General features: G+C 40.8%; 1 protein-coding gene across 2 annotated transcripts; it reads right to left on the bottom strand.

Annotated features, from left to right (window-relative positions):
• Positions 1–7,252: 7,252 nt before the first annotated feature.
• LOC110501931 (endoplasmic reticulum junction formation protein lunapark-A) lies at positions 7,253–19,676 on the bottom strand. Of its 2 annotated transcripts, none has more exons than XM_036959408.1 (13): positions 19,524–19,676; positions 18,531–18,631; positions 13,607–13,648; positions 12,848–13,035; positions 12,701–12,759; positions 12,566–12,606; positions 11,125–11,205; positions 10,806–10,857; positions 10,418–10,666; positions 9,206–9,296; positions 8,953–9,023; positions 8,501–8,644; positions 7,253–8,367 (listed from the first exon to the last, which is right to left on the bottom strand). In XM_036959408.1, exons 2-13 carry the CDS (start codon positions 18,555–18,557, stop codon positions 8,198–8,200), a joined length of 1,215 nt encoding a protein of 404 aa, XP_036815303.1. In that variant the 5' UTR covers positions 18,558–18,631; positions 19,524–19,676; the 3' UTR covers positions 7,253–8,197. The 2 variants fall into 2 exon arrangements, with proteins under 2 accessions (XP_036815303.1, XP_036815304.1); XM_036959409.1 differs by having other exon boundaries at positions 7,253–8,340.
• Between the last annotated feature and the right edge of the window lie 930 nt (positions 19,677–20,606).

Here is a 20,606-nt window from a genome sequence, read left to right as displayed (position 1 = left end):
ACTGTTCAGAAACAATCTCATATTATAAACCATCAAGCTCTTGTATAATATTCTAATTTGATTTTAATGCTTCTCTGAAGGAGATGGCGCTGATATTACGGTGTAATGATGCTGTTGTCAACAACCCAATGTCGATCTGTAATATTCCGGGCATGTTAATTGCTTTTGTGACACTCGTCTTCCCATTTCTTTTTCACATTGTCTCACATACACTCTTGGATTATTATTTTTGTTGAATCATTCATAAGTAAATGTATGTATTTGTATGATCTACGTTATGATGGACAGAAACATAGTGTATGTTTAAAGTCAATTTTGTATTATCATTTTGTGACACAGTATGGTATTTTTTGTGTTCAATACAGTGGGTAGATGGATAACGATAAAGGTATTTTGAGGAACATTATGAATTGCTCACATTCAGGTGCAGCAATGGAAAAGGGACAAGCCATGATGCGTGTGTCTAGTGACTTGTTCTGTGCCTCTGTTTCATATTCTACATCAAATTGCGAGGTTATTTTCCTCCGGGGTTCAGGAGGCCACGCTCTTTCATTTCGTCCGAAAATTGTTCCCCAGGATTTCAATCTCTGGCTGCTAGATATGACAAAACGCAATATCAAGAAAACGTATGTTTCTTATCTGCCATTTTTTTTCAGGGTATAAATAAAAGATCAGTATAAATTTGAGTCCAGTGGATCGGAATGCCCGTGTGAGCGAAGAGTATGAAAAGAGCGATAGACCTTGGGACAGCCTGCTACAGGGCTACATTTAGTTTCGCAGCACAGAATTAACCTTGGCACTGGGGTCTTGTATGTCATTTGTCATCCTTGAAAATCAATTAGTGGCTCACTGATATCACAGAGCTGTGGACAAACGGAGACACAAAGCCTCCATACGTTGTATCCCACTATGTATATATATTGCTTGGAGTGGCTTACATAACATGTGAAAGAGGTTGCCCTTGAGGTCAGTTGCAGACAATTATTATTTTCAACCCGCTGATAGGCTGTGACTTGTATGGTGATCCGAGTCGTTCATTTACCTTGCAGAGAATGCCCATCAGGAGCATCAATCAATTCTACTGTAAGTGATAAGAGAAACTCATTAATATATTTTCTCTATTTAAGGTTGTTTACACATTATTGTCATAAGCAAGGTTATGTTTTATTATTTAATGTGTTTTGAAATAGTGGTCGGGGTGGATTTGTTCAAAACTCTATCTGTTCTCTGACAGGTGATCTAGCGGTTAAGGCGTTGGACTAGTAACCGGAAGGTTGCAAGTTCAAAACTCCTCGTTCTGCCCCTGAACAGGCAGTTAGCCCACTGTTCCTAGGCTGTCATTGAAAATAAGAATTTGTTGTTAACTGACTTGCCTAGTTAAATAAAGATGTATAACCTTAACGGTGTTTTTACTCACTTCATCTGTTCCCGGGGTGAATCCTTCCATAAAGGAGAAACTGAAACTGATGCGCATTCAAAACGCTCTACACAAATACTAATTTTACTGACTGTGCAGTCAGAAGTGACAGTGATGTATATAAAACAATGCAGCAGGTAGAAACACAAAATTAATGTTCAGTGTTCTACTCTGAATGTGAAATGTCGATTTACATTATTTAACATGCCACGCTCACTGAATATGAAATGTAGAGTTACGGTATTCAACATGGTACTCTCTCTGGAACCTTAGGGTGTGTTTCTTAAATTCACTCTGGAGTGCCAGAGGCTAGGCGTTCATAAATTCAGGGCTTTGTCAGATTGTCGGTTCATAAACTCAGTGCGTTTCGTTCTTGGAGCGATCAGAGCACACACCGGACGCTCTGGCCGTGGAGTAGGGTTTAACCAAGAATTCTGCTTTCACAACGGAAGTCAAGCACCAGTTGAGAGAACATCTCACTCTGACCATTTTACTCTCCCTTGCAGAGCTGGTTAGGCTATTTTAATGTTATCTAGAGTGTTGGTGACTGTATTGCTACGTTTAGACAAGGCACGCTAAAACTACCATACCAATTGGAATAGCGGGACAAGAAAGCAAAAAAAGGTGATCACTAAATCAAGCCAGCATGAAAGTATGCGTTGCCTTGGTGATTTCAGTAAGCAATCAGTGTAAATCAACATTCAGTAGATAACAACGCTAGGGCAGATGGCCAAAGTTTAAATATTTGAACTGGCAGAAAGTCTCTTCTATTGTGGCGGCTGACTGCATTCACCGCCAGACTCAATGGCATTTACCGTTGTGCTCTCATTGAAAACAATGACATCCGGTTTGCCGTTTCCTATTTACCTTGTACCATCTAAACACAGCATACAAGGCATTCGGAAAGTATTCAGACCCCATGGATTCTTCCATATTGTTACTTTACAGCCGTATTCTAAAATTGATTAAATAAAATTCTCTCACACCAATCTACACACAATACCCCATAATGATCAAGTGAAAACAGGATTTTAGCAATTTTAGCAAATGTGTATATATATATATATATATATTTTTTTTTTTTAAATCGTAAATACCTTATGTACATAAGTATTCAGCCCCTTTGCTATGAGACTCGAAATTGAGCTCAGGTGCATCCTGTTTCCATGGATCATTCTTGAGCTGTTTCTACAACTTGGAGTCCACCTGTGGTAAATTCAATTGATTGGACATGATTTGGAAATGCACACACCTGTCTCTATGTCAGAGCAAAAACCAAGCCATTAGGTCAAAGGAATTGTCCATAGAGCTCAGAGACACGATTGTGTAGAGGCACAGATCTTGGGAAAAGTACCAAAACATTTCTTCAGCATTGAAGGTTCCCAAGTGTCACGTCTGGAGGAAACCTTGCACCATGCCTATGGTGAAGCATGGTGGCAGCATCATGCTGTGGGGATGTTTTTCAGCAGCAGGGACTGGGAGACTAGTCAGGATCGAGGGAAAGGTGAGCGGAGCAAAGTACAGAGAGATCCTTGATGATAACCAGCTCCAGAGCACTCAGGACCTCAGACTGGGCGAAGGTTCACCTTCCAGCGACGCTCCCCATCCAAACTGACAGAGCTGGAGAGGATCTGCAGAGAAGAATGGTAGAAACTCCCACAAATACAGGTGTGTCAAGCTTGTAGCGTCATACCCAAGAAGACTCAGGGCTGTAATCACTGTCAAATGTGCTTCAACAAAGTACTGAGTAAATGGTCTGAATACTATTTTTGCTTTTTCATTACAGGATATTGTATGGATTGATGGGGAATTTAAAAAAAATATATATTTTACAATAAGCCTGTAATGTAACAAAGTGGATACAAAGTCAGGGGGTCTCAATACTTTCTGAATGCACTGTAACTGTGCTGCTGGTAACAATTATGTTTTTTGGCCAACGTTAACACCGATCATATTCATTGGGTGTTGTGCTTTCTTATTTTGCACTCTGGCACACTCCGAAGAGAGTCTAATCTATGGATTTCACTTCACATGACTGGGCAGGGGTGCAGCAATGGGTTGGCCTGGGAGGACATAAGCCCATCCACTTGGGAGCAAGGATCACCCACTGGGGAGCAAGGCTGTGCCAATCAGAATGGGTTTTTGAGCACAAAAGGGTTTATCACAGACAGAAATAATCCTCACTGTCATCAGCTGTCCTGGTGGCTGGTCTCAGACGATCCAGCAGGTGAAGAAGCTAGATGTGGAAGTCCTGGGCTGGCATGGTTACTCGTGGCCTGCGGTTGTAAGGCCGTTTGGACATACTGCCAAATTCTCTAAAAATATGTTGGAGGCAGTTTATGGTAGAAAAAAGTGAATACAATTCTGGCAATTGCACATTCCCTCAACTTGAGACATCTCTGCATTGTGTTGTGTGTCAAAACTGCACATTTTAAAGTGGCCTTTTGTCCCAAGTACAAGGTGTACCTGTGTAATGATCATGCTGTTTAATCAGATTCTTGATATGCCACACCCATCAGCTGGATGGATTATCTTGGCAAAAGAGAAATGCTCACTAATAGGGATGGAAACATGTGTGCGTATGACACAGTTCTGGGATCTTTTTTTTCCCTCCCTCGTGAAACAGGACCAACACTAGACATGTGGCGTTTCTATTTTATTCAGTTTATATAGTGAAAAAAAAAAAGAGGTTCAAACACTGTTCTATTGATGACCTATTGCTCCTGTCAGAGGTCAAGCAGCTTGTGGTGGAATCAGGCGTTACTGTGTGTCACATTGATGAATTACTAAACACGGAAGGTCACGTCTCTGTTAACGTACATGATCAAAACCCAAAGAAAAAAAGTGTGATGTTGACCCCCACCAACAGTTGGCGCTGGGGGGGGTCACGAAAAGGCAGTGGGCAACTTCGTTGCAGTGATGACTCAAGCCATCAAGAATGGCTGGGGTTGTCAACACCACTCTTACGCTGTCTGAAATGACCAACGAGCTAAAATAAGCTTCCTAATGAACATTGACTGTTTTAATGTTCTTCTAAAACGTTCAATGGTGACAGGTGAATTGGAACAGGGGCAAGGTGGTTGACAAACCAGCAAACTAACAGCTCATAATAGCTCAGTTCAACAAAATGGAGACTATGGTTTTACCTGTTTTGGTCTAAGATGTAGTGACATGCAATACACATTTCTACAGATTCATTAATGAAATTCTCCCACTCTTCAAGATCTTACATGTGTAAGTGACAGTAAGAGCACCCAATTTAAGATCTTACATGTGTAAGTGACAGTAAGAGCAATCACTCAACCTTTAAGAACCATACGAATCAATAGAAGCATAAAACAAAAAGTCCTAATCAAAAACTCCACCAGTTAAACATTGTTTTGAACCTTTAATCAAAATCAAGGTCAAATTATGAAATTAGCATTTTCACAAGCACTTTAAGACACTCGGGTGCAGAGTACATCTGTTTTCTCGTGTTAAGCAATGCATAGATAAGTAAGCACTCATTGTACCTTTACTATGCAAACATGTGGTTAACTCCATATTGTGCTTGGAAAACCTGTTCAATACTGGTATACAACATTGACAATGTGGAGAATTACTTAGAAAAATCGGCCGCCCCTGGTTCGATTCCAGGCTGTATCACAACTGGCCGTGATTAGGAGTCCCATAGGGCATCGCGCAATTGGACCAGCGTCGTCAGGTTAGGGTTTGCCCGGGGTAGGCCGTCATTGTAAATAAGAATTTGTTCTTAACCGACTTGCCAAGTTAAATAAAATGATTCTGACAACTTGAGCACATTAACCATTACATTTTAAAACAATACACAGCTCCAACATGTATTCACGTGTTGAAAACATATTCTATTCAACTTTTAAAATCCTATGTACGGTATAAGTAGTATCCTGGTTCGGAAGCTTTACCGATGTAATGTCTGCGTAGGATCTAGAATCACCACATTTCACTAGGATTTGATTCCTGAAAAGTATATCTGACAAGAGGACACCATTTGTAGCCAGGTTCTTGCCCATAATTAGGATCCTTGCCAGATCTTAAGGACAGTGCAGAAGCTTGCCGTTTTCGCAGGAACATTTATAAAAACAGGGACATCCAGCACACCATTTGAATTCTCTGGGGGGGGGGGGGGGGGGGGGGGGGGGTCCTGGTTCTACCCTTTAGCTGCGGGAAGCAGGCTGCTTGGTCTCAAATAAATTCTTTATCCCCAGTTTTTACAAGGCAGCCAGTGATTCTCCCTTTGGCTCGCCATGATCGACATAAAAGTTATAGTCAAATAAATACTTGCTCTACAACTGTCGTTTCTGTACCTTGAAGTTTGAACTGACTGAGCAAAGACATACCCGTAGCAGCATTGTCTGCATCAGCGGGAGATAGGGTTGGTATTAGAGGTCGGCCGACTAATTAGGGCCGATTTTAAGTTTTCATAATCTGTATTTTTGGATGCCCATTACATTGCACTCCACAAGGAGACTGCGTGGCAGGCTGACCACTTGTTACGCAAGTGCAGCAAGGAGCCAAGGTAAGTTGCTAGCTAGAATTAAACTCAAGCAATCTTAACAATCACTAGTTAACCTAGTAATATCATCAACCATGTGTAGTTAACTAGCTTGTCCTGCGTTGCATATAATCAATACACTGTCTGATAATTTATCGAATCACAGCCTACTTCGCCAAATGGGTGATGATTTAACAAGCGCATTCGCGAAAAAAGTTGAAAAACAGTTGCACCAGTGTACTTAACAATAATCATCAATGCCTTTCTTAAAATCAAAGTATATATTTTTAAACCTGCATATTTAGTTAATATTGCCTGCTAACGTGAATTTCTTTTAACTAGGGAAATTGTGTCACTTCTCTTACGTTCTGTGCAAGCAGAGTCAGGGTATATGCAGCAGTTTGGGCCACCTGGCTCGTTGCGAACTGTGTGAAGACCATTTCTTTCTAACAAAAACCGTAATTCATTTGCGAGAATTTTACATAAGTATGACATACCATTGAAGGTTGTGCAATGTAACAGCAATATTTAGACTTAAGGATGCCCCCCGTTAAATACAGAACTGTTCCGTATCTCACCGAAATAATAAATGTTTGGTTTTCGAAATGATAGTTTCCGGATTTGACCATGTTAATGACCTAAGGCGCGTATTTCTGTGTGTTTATTATAATTAAGTCTGATTTGATCGAGCAGGCTCATAAGCATTCATTCAAACAGCACTTTCCTGCGTTTGCCAGCTGTGCTTCAAGCATTGCGCTGTTTATGACTTCAAGCCTAACTCCTGAGATTAGGCTAGCAATACTATAGTGCCTATAAGAACATCCAATAGTCAAAAGGTATATGAAATACAAATGGTATAGAGAGAAAGTCATCATTCCTATAATAACTACAACCTAAAACTTCTTAACTGGGAATACTGAAGAACTGGGAATAATAAACCACCAGCTTTCATATGTTCATGTTCTGAGCAAGAAACTTAAAACATGAGCTTTTTTTACATGGCACATATTGCACTTTCACTTTCTCCTCCAACACTGTTTTGGCATTATTTGAACATGTTTCATTATTTGAGACTAAATTGATTATATAAAGTTAAAATAGGTGTTAATTGTTCATTCAGTATTGGTGTAATTGTCATTATTACAAATAGATTTATAAAACTGATTAATCGGTATCAGCTTTTTTTTTGTTCTCCAATAAATCGGCGTTAAAAATCATAAAATCGGTCGACCTCTAGTTGGTATAGCTGCTGAGGAGAACGTCAAAACACAACTCAGTCACATTGTGAAACTGGAAAATTCATAATGCTAAGCAAACACATGCAGCTTACTGAAATTGACTTTATTTATTTCAAAGTATAAATGCACTCGGATGCAGAGTAGAGCAGAACATCTTTCTCCTATTAAGCAATACATATGTAACTAAGCACTCCTGATAGTACCATTACTGTGTAAACATGTGGTTAGCCACATGGTGCTTGAAGTATCCAAAAACCTATTCAATACTGATCAAAAGGGCACTGTATCCCAATACTGTAGTATCTAGAAATATCATCACCTATAAATATACAGATTTCATAGAACACCGGACAGGATATTTTTTTGCATTTCTGTAAACATGGCCAGACATTCTCAACAAACAAAAAAAAACTAACAAAAATACAGTGACAATGCAGCAAATAACTCGCGCAAAACAAACGGAAGAAAACGTCATTCTACAAACCAACTGCTTAGCTACATTTGGCCTCTGCATTATTATTATTATTATTATTATTAAGTAGTACTAGCATGCATTAGCATGTTTACCTGTCTGTAGACAACATGGACAGACATCGTCACACAAAACAGACAATATAGTCATGTGGCAAATTGCTTAGCCGCTTAATATTTAAAACACTAAAAAGGAAAAGAAATAATATATATAAACATTCTACAGCTGTGCATCAACGGCAAACGCTTAGCTAGCAGACCTACTCTTTGCTTCATGGATGGAAGTGCTGGAACAGTGAATGAAAGTATTGACATCGCGTCAAATCCCAAGAGTATTGCCTGTCCATTATCCCCTACCATCAGGATTCAGTTTATATGCTATCACTATAACAGACAGGGAAAAAAAAGGTATTTATTTAAGTTCATACCAAAACCTTAGCCTGTCATTCTACGATTCTTACTCACAGCATTGATGTTATTAAGTTATCTTTTAAAAACTAAGAAAAATAACTAAAAAAAGAATATAGCTCCAGCCTAAAATGATGTTGAAACAACATTCTATTGAACCTCCATATCGGACATATCTAGTTCTCCATCGGACTTCTCTGTGGTGGCTCGCAGACAGCCTGGGGTTTCTGACCCTTTTGTTTCAGGGGCACTCTCTGTTGGAGTAACTGTCAACTCCTGGATCTCCTCTACAGCTGGGGGAGAAGGCCATTTCTCCTCAACTGAACATTGACAGGATCAATATATCATCATGTTTAACAGGCATTCAAGTAAGCAAGCAAGCAATTAGGACAATGTGATTCTTCCACTGCTTGTTGACAAAAACAAAAACAACTTGGGTTAGCAGAGACATACCTGCAGCAACGGGGCTCTCATCGGCTTCAGGTGGTGTTGCGTCGGTGAGGATCTTCGTCTCGGCACTGATCTCAGGGAGTCGGGGGGCTTGGGGTCTGGCCTTTCTCGCAGGGTTCAGGAAACAACAATATGCACATCTAAAGGCTGAAACGAGACAAAACCCACTATGGTCGAAGTGCACTGTCAACTGTATGATTGGCATTTATTTCCATGTAAAACAGATTAATGTGAAGATAAAAACCAATGATATTCCCCCAAAAAATAATTGCATCATAAATGCATCAGATCAATGGGTTGCCCTTATTTGTATATTCAATCTAGATGCTTTCAGAAGCCAGTAGTGGCAGAGGCTTTTAAGAGCCTGAGGATACACAGTGCTGCCAAATGCTAGAGGGCAAATTAAGGGCATAGTGTTTGATGGAGAGTGACAGATATGTTTCTCAAAATCTTACCAATATATTCAAATTCCTCTTTTAATGCCATGCCGTTATGGGTGAGACACTGCTGACATATGAGGGCATATCTGGAGGGAGAAAAATAGATGTTGCATACATGCAATGAAATCAGAAGATTATTTTTTTGCTGAGGATTGAAAAATGATCATAACAGCAATACATTGCCAGTGTTAAAAACGATAGACGCTGACATCTGTCCAAATCACACATCTTTAGGTGACAAGACAACACCGCCAAGAAGCTGCTCTACCTATTCTGAGGGCCATCGCCGACAAGGTACTCAATAACCCTGTCCATGGCGCCGCGATCCCTGGGGAGGACAGGTCTGGCCAGGGGAGGGCCTGGGGGGGGGGTGCAAAAAACACATGAACATTAGCTGCACATACAGGTCTCGAAAACTGATCACACGGAGGCCCAGAAGCTTCATAAAAAACAGCAAGACCCAAATCTACAGTTTGCTGCAGAGGTCCACTATAACATGTTTGACACATTTTAATAATGACTTGGAAATGGATCTCACTTGCACAGCACAGCACGTATACAAGAATCCCTGCTGTGTTACTGAGCGGTAATTAATATACACTAACCAATAGTTTCCTACTGCTTATTCATATACCAACATATGGAAACTGTAGTGACTATCAAAATGTATTTTTTTTACAAAAGCGCATGATAGTATCAAGCTATATGAAACATTTGCAAGGTATGCCCATGACAAATGTTTCCTGGCATTAGAAAGGCATTTATTAAGTTTCCAGTACCAATGCCAAAGAACAGATGCAGGCCTTCCCTGATTAATCATGGTTCAAGTTATCCTGGTTGTTGTATACCTCACATGGTAATTACACCATGTTGCTTTCGCTGGGAGAATGTCTAACCATTTGCAATTCTTATGGATGTGTCCAAGGCCAGACTATTGACATAAGAGTAAACATACACTACTCACTGACAGTATAAGCGTCATATTTTTAACAGTCTTGGTCAAAGGTTGTATGGTGAGAAATCTTGGTGGGAAGAAAAAAAAAAAAAAAAAAAAAAAAAAAAAAAAAAATCCACCAAATTCACGAACTTCTATTTTCAAAATTCACATCGATCGACTTAGGCCAGACTATTGACATAATGTAGTTGCCTGGGTATCTTCTCTGGAGCAAACTTGACCTTGAGTTTGTTTTAAGGCACCCCCTACCATAATGGATTCAAATACTACACTCAAATTGGCCAGAACTACCACCTGTAAAACAAAATATCATTCCTGTAAAAAATATTTAGTAAAATTAAAATGTATAGAAAAGTCCCATCCCTGAAGGACTAGGAGAAAAGGATGGTTGTAAATTAAATGTATAGAAAAGTCCCATCCCTGAAGGACTAGGAGAAAAGGATGGTTGTAAAAAAAGTAGTATACCTTTTTTAATCACCTTAAGTCGAGCACATTATGATATGGTCCCCGTGTGCAGCCACTCACCCACTCCTGGAACAAGGGTGCCAGGGGTCATGGGCCTCTTCGTCAAGCTCTGCTGAGCAGCCTCAGACAGGATCCTCTCTGGGGGTCCTCCAGGAGCAGAGTGGAGGGGTGGCCCTGCATGGGTGGCCCCTGGGGCCAGAAGAAGACTGGCTGCGGCAGGAGTCACCGCCACCGGGGGACGAGGAGGACGGGCTGCGGCAGGAGTCACCGCCACCGGGGGACGAGGAGTGACATGACGCTGACGGAGTTCTAGAGGAGGACACCATGCAGGGATGTTCACCAACGGTAAGCCATGCAAGCACATGAAAGGCCTTAAATACATTTTTTTTTTTTTTTTAAAGATGCCTAGGCAACTACATTACCCTGGTGAGGTTTTGGAATACATTACCCTGGTGAGGTTTTGGAGTCATAGGCATTTCATTTGGAAGGGATTCTGGCACCTTCAAATTGAAAACAAGATGTACTTTCAAGGTTAATTCACAGAATTAGTGGGCTCATAGGCAGATGTAATTGGGGCGGCAGGGTAGCCTAGTGAATAGTAACCGAAAGGTTGCAAGATCACATCCCCGAGCTGACAAGGTAAAAATCTGTCGTTCTGCCCCTGAACAAGGCAGTTAACCCACTGTTCCTAGGCCTTCATTGAAAATAAGAATTTGTTCTAACTGACTTGCCTAGTTAAATATAAGTTCAAATAAAAAAATTCTCACCTTCGCTTTTGAGTCAGGATCAAATCTCTCCAGAATCATTTTTGCAGTTTTATAGGTTTCAGTTTCCATCACCTCTAACAGCTGTTGGACAAGAGCAGTTCATATTTTTAAATGTTAAGGAATTGAAAAGGACACATTGAAAGTGAGGTTGATTCAGTACGAGTCATTTCATCAGTCAAGTGCCATCGTGTTGGTCTTCCAGAAAACCCTGTTGAGTATGCAGGTTTCTGTTCTAATAGCGTATGTTTGATCGATCTGTTAATTGACTAATGATGTTGATATGACACGTTACCATTCCACACAATTAATTCTGTTAAAATACAATGACCGTAATGAGACAATGATAACCAATGTCGTATCTTTCACATTGTAATTAATCAAATTAAAAAAGAGCAAGTGAACAAGCAATTCATTAAGTGACTGGAATAATTAACTGCTTTAACAGGGGGGGGGGTCCTACGACCGCATATACTTTCTTGTATCTGTACAGACGATCAGATCTTTACAATACGTGGGAAAAGTCTTCCAACACCACATCAATATGATACAACTACTCAATAAAACTGCACAGAAACAGAATTGTGAACTCCTATGGTTGGTGTTTGAAGTCAAGACTGATATTCTCAACTAGATGTTTCTTATCTGGTCTAATGAAACACTATAAAGACCAGCTACCGACAAAAAGTCAACTGACAGCCAGACCCACATTCTAACCATCAATGAGATATTAAAAGGTTTTCAGAATAAAAGCGGTTGTAGTAGGTCTACACATCATTCAATGAGTTGTTTTTGTAGAAACTTCATTTAAAAAGGGAAATACCAAATAGCTTATTGTTCAGACATAATGAGAATAATAATTACATGCACTACTTCGATAATGGAGTGTGAAAATCCATCAGCCATAATTATTGAACGTTAGTAGACATGACAAGCAATTACTCAAGATTTATTTCCTTCTAGCACTAAACGCTATTAGTTTAAGAGACGTTAGCAGAGTGCTTTACCAAGTGAAGTCTTTAGGCCAATTAACAGCTGTCTGCATAGATGTTTAGATGATTTATTAGGAGTAGCAATTATCTAAGCAAAGTGCTGTAAAAGCTCGATAACAGCAGAACAGGGCATGAAGACTCCTATATCGTCGGTACGGCACCTTGTAAAAGTGTTAATCTCGAGGTGGTAAATGTCTCAAAATGGCAGATTAAATCCACTTACAAATTAGTTACGGGGTGTAAAGAAGTACAAGGATAGTATATAAAGTGCTGACATCTCAGCTCTTTCATTTGACCCCTTCATGAATGATTAGGGGATCCACATTATGTTCACCCTTATCCAGGTATGAGGGGGCAGCTATTCCGGATTCTAACGGCTATGACAGATTCTAATATCAGTCCAGTCGATGTTCACCCAATCAAAAAGACATCCACAGAAAAAGTTAACTTACAATTTTTCGTTTTTGTGATTTGAGATCGTCCAATTTTTCATCTAAAAAAAAAACAAAAAAAAAAACATTTTACTGATTACACCAAATGAAAGCAGCATGTCATGATGCAGACTAAAGGCAGGCTAAAGCACATACTGTTTTTTTCCGTTCTTCTGTTAAAAAGAGCAATCAGCCCCTTTCGAAGGAGCCATACACTGCGGAATGAACAATTAGAACAGACAGGTAAGCAACAAAATGCAAATAGACATAGCGATCTCTCTCTCTCTATATAGATATACTTACAATAGTGGAAATATCACATACGGAAGGGCCAATATGACCTTCCCAATCATCTGTTCAGGGAGGTACCAGAGATACACAATTATGCTGGCCATCAGGTAGAGAAGAGATGAGTACAGCAGTAGTCTCCATAGCCATTGCTTCAACTGTCTTTGATACAGTTCTCTACATTCCTCACCAGTCTGTATATCCTGTAAATAAAACATTTTCCATGACTAAAAACTTCCTCTCTATAATGACAAAATAAGTTTCATATTCCACAATTTTCTTACTAATAATGTAACTAAGTTAACACTATAGATATGTAATAGTACTGTTCCTTGTGTATAATGAATAAACAACCAGCAAAGACCACACATCAATTCAACAGCCGTGTTCAATCCCAGACACATCATATGACTTCTCCATGCCTCCCTCTGGTAATCTTGACAAAAGCCTATTTACTCAATGTCCGGGTGCATTACCAACTTATCTATCCTTTTTCTATTAAGAGGGATTAGAAAACACCCTTTGGTTCTTCGTGCGATTAGCCACACCCCAAAAATATCAGTTGGTGGACAGTGTAGTGACCCATCTTCCGCTGGTGCTAGGAAACACGCGTCCGTCACTCTGCTGGACATCGCCTAGAGTGACCTCAAGCTCGAGATGGGCTGTATAGTGTAACAAGGTCAATCTCTAGAGCGACATCCCCCCCCCAAAAAAAATAGTCCTGATCAATACCATCTTGACACACCACCCCCCCCCCCAAAAAAAATAACATACCTTATCAATTCCTTCCAAAACCTCTACAGTGGAGGGCTTTGTCTGTCAAGAGAACAAGTTAAAAGTATCAGAGACGGAAGACTTGCTTTGAGTTCAGTAAGCTGGGTACTATCAATAGGACTAGGACTAGCAGAGCACAGGACTATTCTCTGGAATTTAGAGGGTTGCTGCAAACGTCTGCCACCCATGACAAATATACACACACACAGCTTTCAAAAATTATTCACACCCCTCGACTTATCCCACATTTTGTTGTGTTACAGCCTGAATCCAAAACGGATTAAATATATCCCCCCCCCCCACCTCCCACACACACAACCCCATAATGACAGTGTAAACACGTTTAGAAATGTTTTGCTAATTTATTGAAAATGAAATATAGTCAATAGTCAATACAAGAAGAATCACCTTTGGTAGGGATTACAGCTGTGAGTGAGACATTTCAGCTTTTAATTGAATTAATACAAATCTCAAAACAATTCCAATTTGACATTATACGGTATTGTGTGTAGGCCAGGTAGTAAACCCCCCCCCCCCCCAATCAACACACAATACACCATAATGACAAAGCAAAAAGAGTAAGACATTTTTGCAAATGTATAAAAACATTTTTTTTTTTAAGTGTTCAGACCCTTTACTCAGTACTTTGTTGAAGCAGTTGCAATCGACCGCAGAGATTGCTTGCAAAGTTCTGTCATACTTTCCAGGTCTATGCCCAAACAGGTCGAGCTTCTAATTTTAAAAATTATTCTCTCCAGAAATAAGTCTCACTGTTGCCGCCTGTTATAGACCCCATCAGCTCCCAGCTGAGCCCTGGACAACATATATGAATTGATTGCCCCCCATCCATCTTCAGAGTTTGTTCTGTTAGGTGACTTAAACTGGGATATGCTTCACACCCCAGCAGTCCTACTACAATCTAAGCTAGATGCCCTCAATCTCACAAATGATCAAGGAAACCACCAGGTACAACGCTAAATCTGTAAACATGGGCACCCTCCGATATTATCCTGACCAACTTGCCCTCCAAATATACCTCTGCTGTTTTCAATCAGGATCTCAGCGGTTACCGCCTCATTGCCTGCATCCGCGGTCAAACGACCACCCCGCATCACTGTCAAACGCTCCCTAAAACACTTCTGCGGGCAGGCCTTTCTAAACGACCTGGCCCAGGGATCCTGGAAGGATATTGACCTCATCCCGTCAGTCGAGGATGCCTGATCGTTCTTTAAAAAGTAATTTCCTCACCATCTTAAATAAGCATGCCCCTTACAAAAAAAATGTAGAACTAAGAACAGATATAGCCCTTGGTACACTCCAGAACTGACTGCCCTTGACCAGCACAAAAATATCCTGTGGCGGACTGCAATAGCATCGAATAGTCCCCGTGATATGCAACTGTTCCCCGTGATATGCAACTGGAACCAATACAGTCAGTCAGGAAAGCAAAGGCTAGCTTTTTCAAACAGAAATATGCATCTTGTAGCTCTAACTCCAAAAAGTTCTGGGACACTGAAGTCCATGGAGAACAAGAGCACCTCCTCCCAGCTGCCCACTGCACTGAGGCTAGATGTCATGGATTTATCAGTGGTGACCATGTTAATTGAACATTTCAATAAGCATCTCTACAGCTGGCCTTGCTTTCCTCCGGGCTACCCCAACCAACAGCTCTGCACCCCTTGCAGCTACTTGCCCGAGCCTCCCCAGCTTCTCCTTCACCCAAATCACAGATGACCTAGAACACGTGGACAACTACAAATACCAAGGTGTCTGGCTAGAATGTAAACTCTCCTTCCAGACTCACATCAAACATCTCCAATCAAAAATCAAATCTAGAATTGGCTTCCTATTTCACAACAAAGCCTCCTTCACTCACGCTGCCAAACTTACCCTAGTAAAACTGACTATCCTACCGATCCTCGACTACGGCGATGTCATCTACAAAATAGCTTACAATACTCTACTCAGCAAACTGGATGCAGTCTATCACAGTGCCATCCGTTTGGTTACCAAAGCCCCTTATACCACCCACCACTGTGACCTGTATGCTCTAGTCAGCTGGCTCTAGCTACATATTTGTTGCCAGGCCCACTGGCTCCAGGTCATCTATAAGTCTATGCTAGGTAAAGCTCCGCCTTCTCAGCTCGCGGTTCACGATAACACCCACCCATAGCACGTGCTCCAGCGGGTATATCTCACTGGTCATCCCCAAAGCCAACACCTCTTTTGGCCACCTTTCCTTCCAGTTCTCTGCTGCCAGTGACTGGAACAAATTGCAATTTAAAAAAATAAAAAATTAACCCTGAAGCCTTACATTTCCCTCACTAACTTTAAACATCAGATAGCAGCTAACCGATCACTGTAGCTGTACATAGTCCATCTGTAATTAGCCCACCCAATCTACCTACCTCTTCCCCATATTGTTTTTATTCACTTTGTTGCTCTTTTGCACAACAGTATCACTACTTACACACCATCATCTGATCATCATCTATCACTCCTGTGTTAATCTGCTAAATTGTAATTACTTTGCTACTATGGCCTATTTATTTCCTTACCAACTCATGCCATTTGCACACACTGTATATAGACTTTTTCTATTGTGTTACTGACTGTACGCTTGTTTATTGCATGTGTAACTCTGTCACACTGCTTTGCTTTATCTTGTCCAGGTGGCAATTGTAAATGAGAACTTGTTCTGAACTAGCTTACCTGGTTAAATAAAAGGTGTGGGAAAAAGAAAAAAAAAACACCTTTGGCAGCAATTACAGCCTGGAGTCTTATTGGCTATGACGATACAAGCTTGACACACCTGTATTTGTGGGAGTTTCTACCATTCTTCTCTGCAGATCCTCTCAAGCTGTCAGGTTGGATGGGGAGCGTTGCTCCAGAGATGTTTGATCAGGTTCTGGGCTCTGGCTGGGCCACTCAAGGGCATTCGGAGACTTGTCCTGAAGCCACTCCTGCATTGTCTTGGCTGTGTGCATGGGGTTGTTTTCCTATTGGAAGGTGAACCTTCGCCCCAGTCTGAGGTCCTGAGCGCTCTGGAGCAGGTTTTCATCAAAGATCTCTGTACTTTGCTCCGTTCATCTTTGAAAAACATCCCCACAGCATGATACAGCCACTACCATGCTTCACCGTAGGGATGGTGCCAGGTTTCCTCCAGACGTAATACTTGGCATTCAGGCCAAAGAGTTATATCTAGGTTTCATCAGACCAGAGAATCTTTTCTCAGTCTGACAGTCCTTTAGGTGCATTTTTGCAAACTCCAAACAGGCTGGCATGTGCCTTTTACTGAGTGGCCGTCTGGGCACTACCATAAAAGCCTGATTGGTGGAGTGCTGCAGAGATGGGAGTACCTTCCAGAAGGACAACCATCTCCACAGAGGAACTCTGGAGCTCTGTCAGAGTGACCATAAGATTCTTAGTCACCTCCCTGATTGCTCAGTTTGGCCAGGTGGCCAGCTCTAGGAAGTCTTGGTGGTTCCAAATTTCTTCCGTTTAAGAATGATGGAGGCCATTGTTCTTGGGGACCTTCAACTCTGCAGACATTTTTTTGTTACCTTTCCCTAGATACAATCCTGTTTCGGGGCTCTACGGACAATTCAGTCAACCTCATGGCTTGGTTTTTGCTCTGACATGCACTGTCAACTGTGGGACCTTAGACAGGTGTGCCATTTCCGAATCATGTCCAATCAATTAATCTACCACAGGTGGACTCCAATATAGTTGTAGCATCAATGGAAACAGGATGCACCTTAACTCAATTTCGAGTATCATAGTAAAAGGGTCTGAATACTTATGTAAATAAGGTATCTGTTTTTTGCAAACATTTCTAAAAACCTGTTTTCGCTTTGTCATTACGGGGTAGTGTATCGATGAAAAAAAAAAAAAAAAAAAACGTTTTAGTTTTGTACTTCCCCGGAAAGGGGTCTGAATACTTTGCGAATGTGTGTGTGTGTGTGTATAAATAATTAAATACAACATGGAACCATTTCAAAGTCATAGTTCATAAGGAAATAAGTCAATTGAAATAAATGAGACACTATTCTATGGAATTCACATGACTGGGAGTACAGAAACCCATCTGTTGATCACAGATTGCAGAAAACCAGTCAGCATCTGGTGTGACCACCATTTGCCTTATGCAGAGCGACATCTCCTTCACATAGAGTTGAGCAGGCCGTTGATTGTGGCCTGTGGAATGTTGTTCTTCAATAGCTTTGCGAAGTTGCTGGATATTGGCGGGAACTGGAACACGCTGTCAAATGCATTGATCCACAGCATCACAAACATGCTCAATGGGTGCCATGTCTGGTGAGTATGCAGGCCATGGAAGAACTGGGTCATTTTCATCATCCAGGAATTGTGTTCAGGTCCTTGCGACATGGGGCAGTGCATTATCATGCTAAAACACAATGTGATGGCGGCAAATGAATGGCACCACAATGAGCCTCAGGATCTCGTCACGGTATCTCGGTGCATTCAAATTGCCATCCTTAAAATGCAGTTGTTCGTTGTCCATAGCTTATGCTTGCCCATACCTCCACCATGGGGCACTGTTCACAACAATTACATCAGCAAATTGCTCAACCACACAAACGCCATACAGATGGTCTGCGGTTGTGAGGCCGGTTGGACATATTGCCAAATTCTCAGAAAATTTAGAAATAAGCTATTTGTGCATTTGCAAATTTTTGGGCATCTTTTATTTCAGCTCATGAAACAGCTCATTTATATTTTGTTCCATTTAAAAACCATGCCATTGTCCACACCCTAACTTTGCTAATGCTGCATAAATGTTTTTCTAGGGGAAACACTGGTGCATACAGTTTAGGTATGGGTGGCCCCAGGAATAAAACCCACCATGCTCTACCAACAACCATACAGGACCACTAAAATGAACAAGTTATGCAATACATACCCTAAACCGGGATATTAATACCCCCATATTGAGGTCCGAATAAAGTGGGTATTTTTACACCCCTCTGATTTGTCAAGTGCCTCAGTGGAAGATCTCGCCACCTGTTGACAAAAACGGTTGTTTTAATAACGCATACTGGGATGATCTATTAAAACAAAAGGATTACCAAACCATTCTTGTGCAAGGAAGTTAGTTATGATGACACTGCATGTACAACTACTGACACTAAATGAGTGTGGGACTCGAAGACCAAAATGGTAGATGCGGCAAAAGCATTATTGATTGACACATGACATAGCTACATTAGCTAGCTAAACCCAAAGTGGGTACCCTGATGCATGTTTACCAATTGACCTGGCAATGATTTAGCTATCAAAACTTGTGTAGTTTATGATGTGAAAAGGAGCAAGCAACAGTTTGATGCGTGTACACAAATTCACAGTTTAATAACACTGCTATTATGGACCGTCTAGGCTTGTTAGCTAACGCCAAGCCTCCAATAAGTTCAATTGCGTGTTGCTGAAGAACGTTAATACTTGTTTAATATTATCATACAGACTAAATTGGTATTATGGTACCATTCACATTCTGCAAAGAAACAAGCAAATGCACACTGTGCCACTATCTACCAAACGTGTGCATGAAGTAGCTTATAGTTTTAGCTGGCTAGCAAACCAACTTAGTTATTTAACTAACTAGGGCTTATAACAGGAAGGCTAGAAACGTGTTCAACGTCAAGCGACTGTAAACTTGCAAACCAATTTCACAATTTTTGCAGAGAAAAAAGGAGCAGCCTAACGACTAAATTTACCAACCAAACAGTTATCTGCCAAGTTGCATCGTGCTAGGCTAGACAGACAACTTTATTCAACTTCCTGCATATTGATATTGAATCGCGTTTCGGATGAAGTGGCTGCAGTTCTAGCGTGAAGAAAACACAACAAATCTGCTAGCATTAGCGTTTACAACTCTTCTCTTTTTTTTGCAATTTACCTGGACAGTATTTTAGTCCGAAGATCCTCTCTCATACAGAAACAACATTTCCTCTATGTTGGTTATATTAGGAGGCGAAGAGGCGTGGCAACGAGTTACCACAGACACAAAGTCATATACCCCGATTATTTTTTACAATTTATTTTCTTAAAATATGATTTTAAACCAAACCTTAACCACATGGCTAACCTTATGCATAACACTAACCTTAAATGAAGACCAAAAAGTTTAAATTATTTTTTTTACGAAACAGCAACCCGCTTTTTGACGTCAGACGCCGCACATACGTGGAGCGTTTGCCCCTCGGCTGCTTCAGGATGTTCTTCATTAATCTGAACCTGAAATGGATGGGTATTTTCATTTGATTTGTTTTACTTTTATTTAACTAGCCAAGTCAGTTAAGAACAAATTATTATTTACAATGACGGCCTACCAAAAGGCAAAAGGCCTCCTGCGAGGACGGGAGCTGGGATAAAAAAAAAATATATATATATATAATAATAATATAGGACAAAACACACAACACTACATAAAGAGAGACCGACAGTGGCTTGCGAAAGTATTCAACCCCCTTTGCATTTTTCATATTTTGTTGCTTTACAACCTGGAATTAAAATATATTTTGGGGGGGGTTGTAATCATTTGATTTACACCACATGCCAACCACTTTGAAGATGCAAAATATTTTCCATTGTGAAACAGACAACAAATAAGACAAAAAAACGGAAAACTTGAGCGTGCACAACTATTCAATTTTAGTCTCATCTAACCAGAGTACCTTCTTCCATATGTTTCGGGAGTCTCCCACATGCCTTTTGGCGAACACCAAACGTGTTTTATTTTGGTGGGGGGCCCTCACTTGGCAGGTTTGTTGTGGTGCCATATTCTTTCCATTTTTTAATAACGGATTTAATGGGGCTCCGTGGGATGTTCAAAGTTTCTGATATTTTTTTATAGCCCAACCCTGATCTGTACTTCACCACAACTCTGTCCCTGACCTGTTTGGAGAGCTGCTTGGTATTTATGGTGCCACTTGCTTGGTGGTGCCCCTTGCTTAGTGGTGTTGTAGACTCTGGGGCCTTT

The sequence above is a fragment of the Oncorhynchus mykiss genome, chromosome 22 (genome assembly GCF_013265735.2).
Source record: "Oncorhynchus mykiss isolate Arlee chromosome 22, USDA_OmykA_1.1, whole genome shotgun sequence".
NCBI lineage: Eukaryota > Metazoa > Chordata > Actinopteri > Salmoniformes > Salmonidae > Oncorhynchus > Oncorhynchus mykiss.
This window is presented reverse-complemented; position numbering and strand designations above follow the sequence as displayed.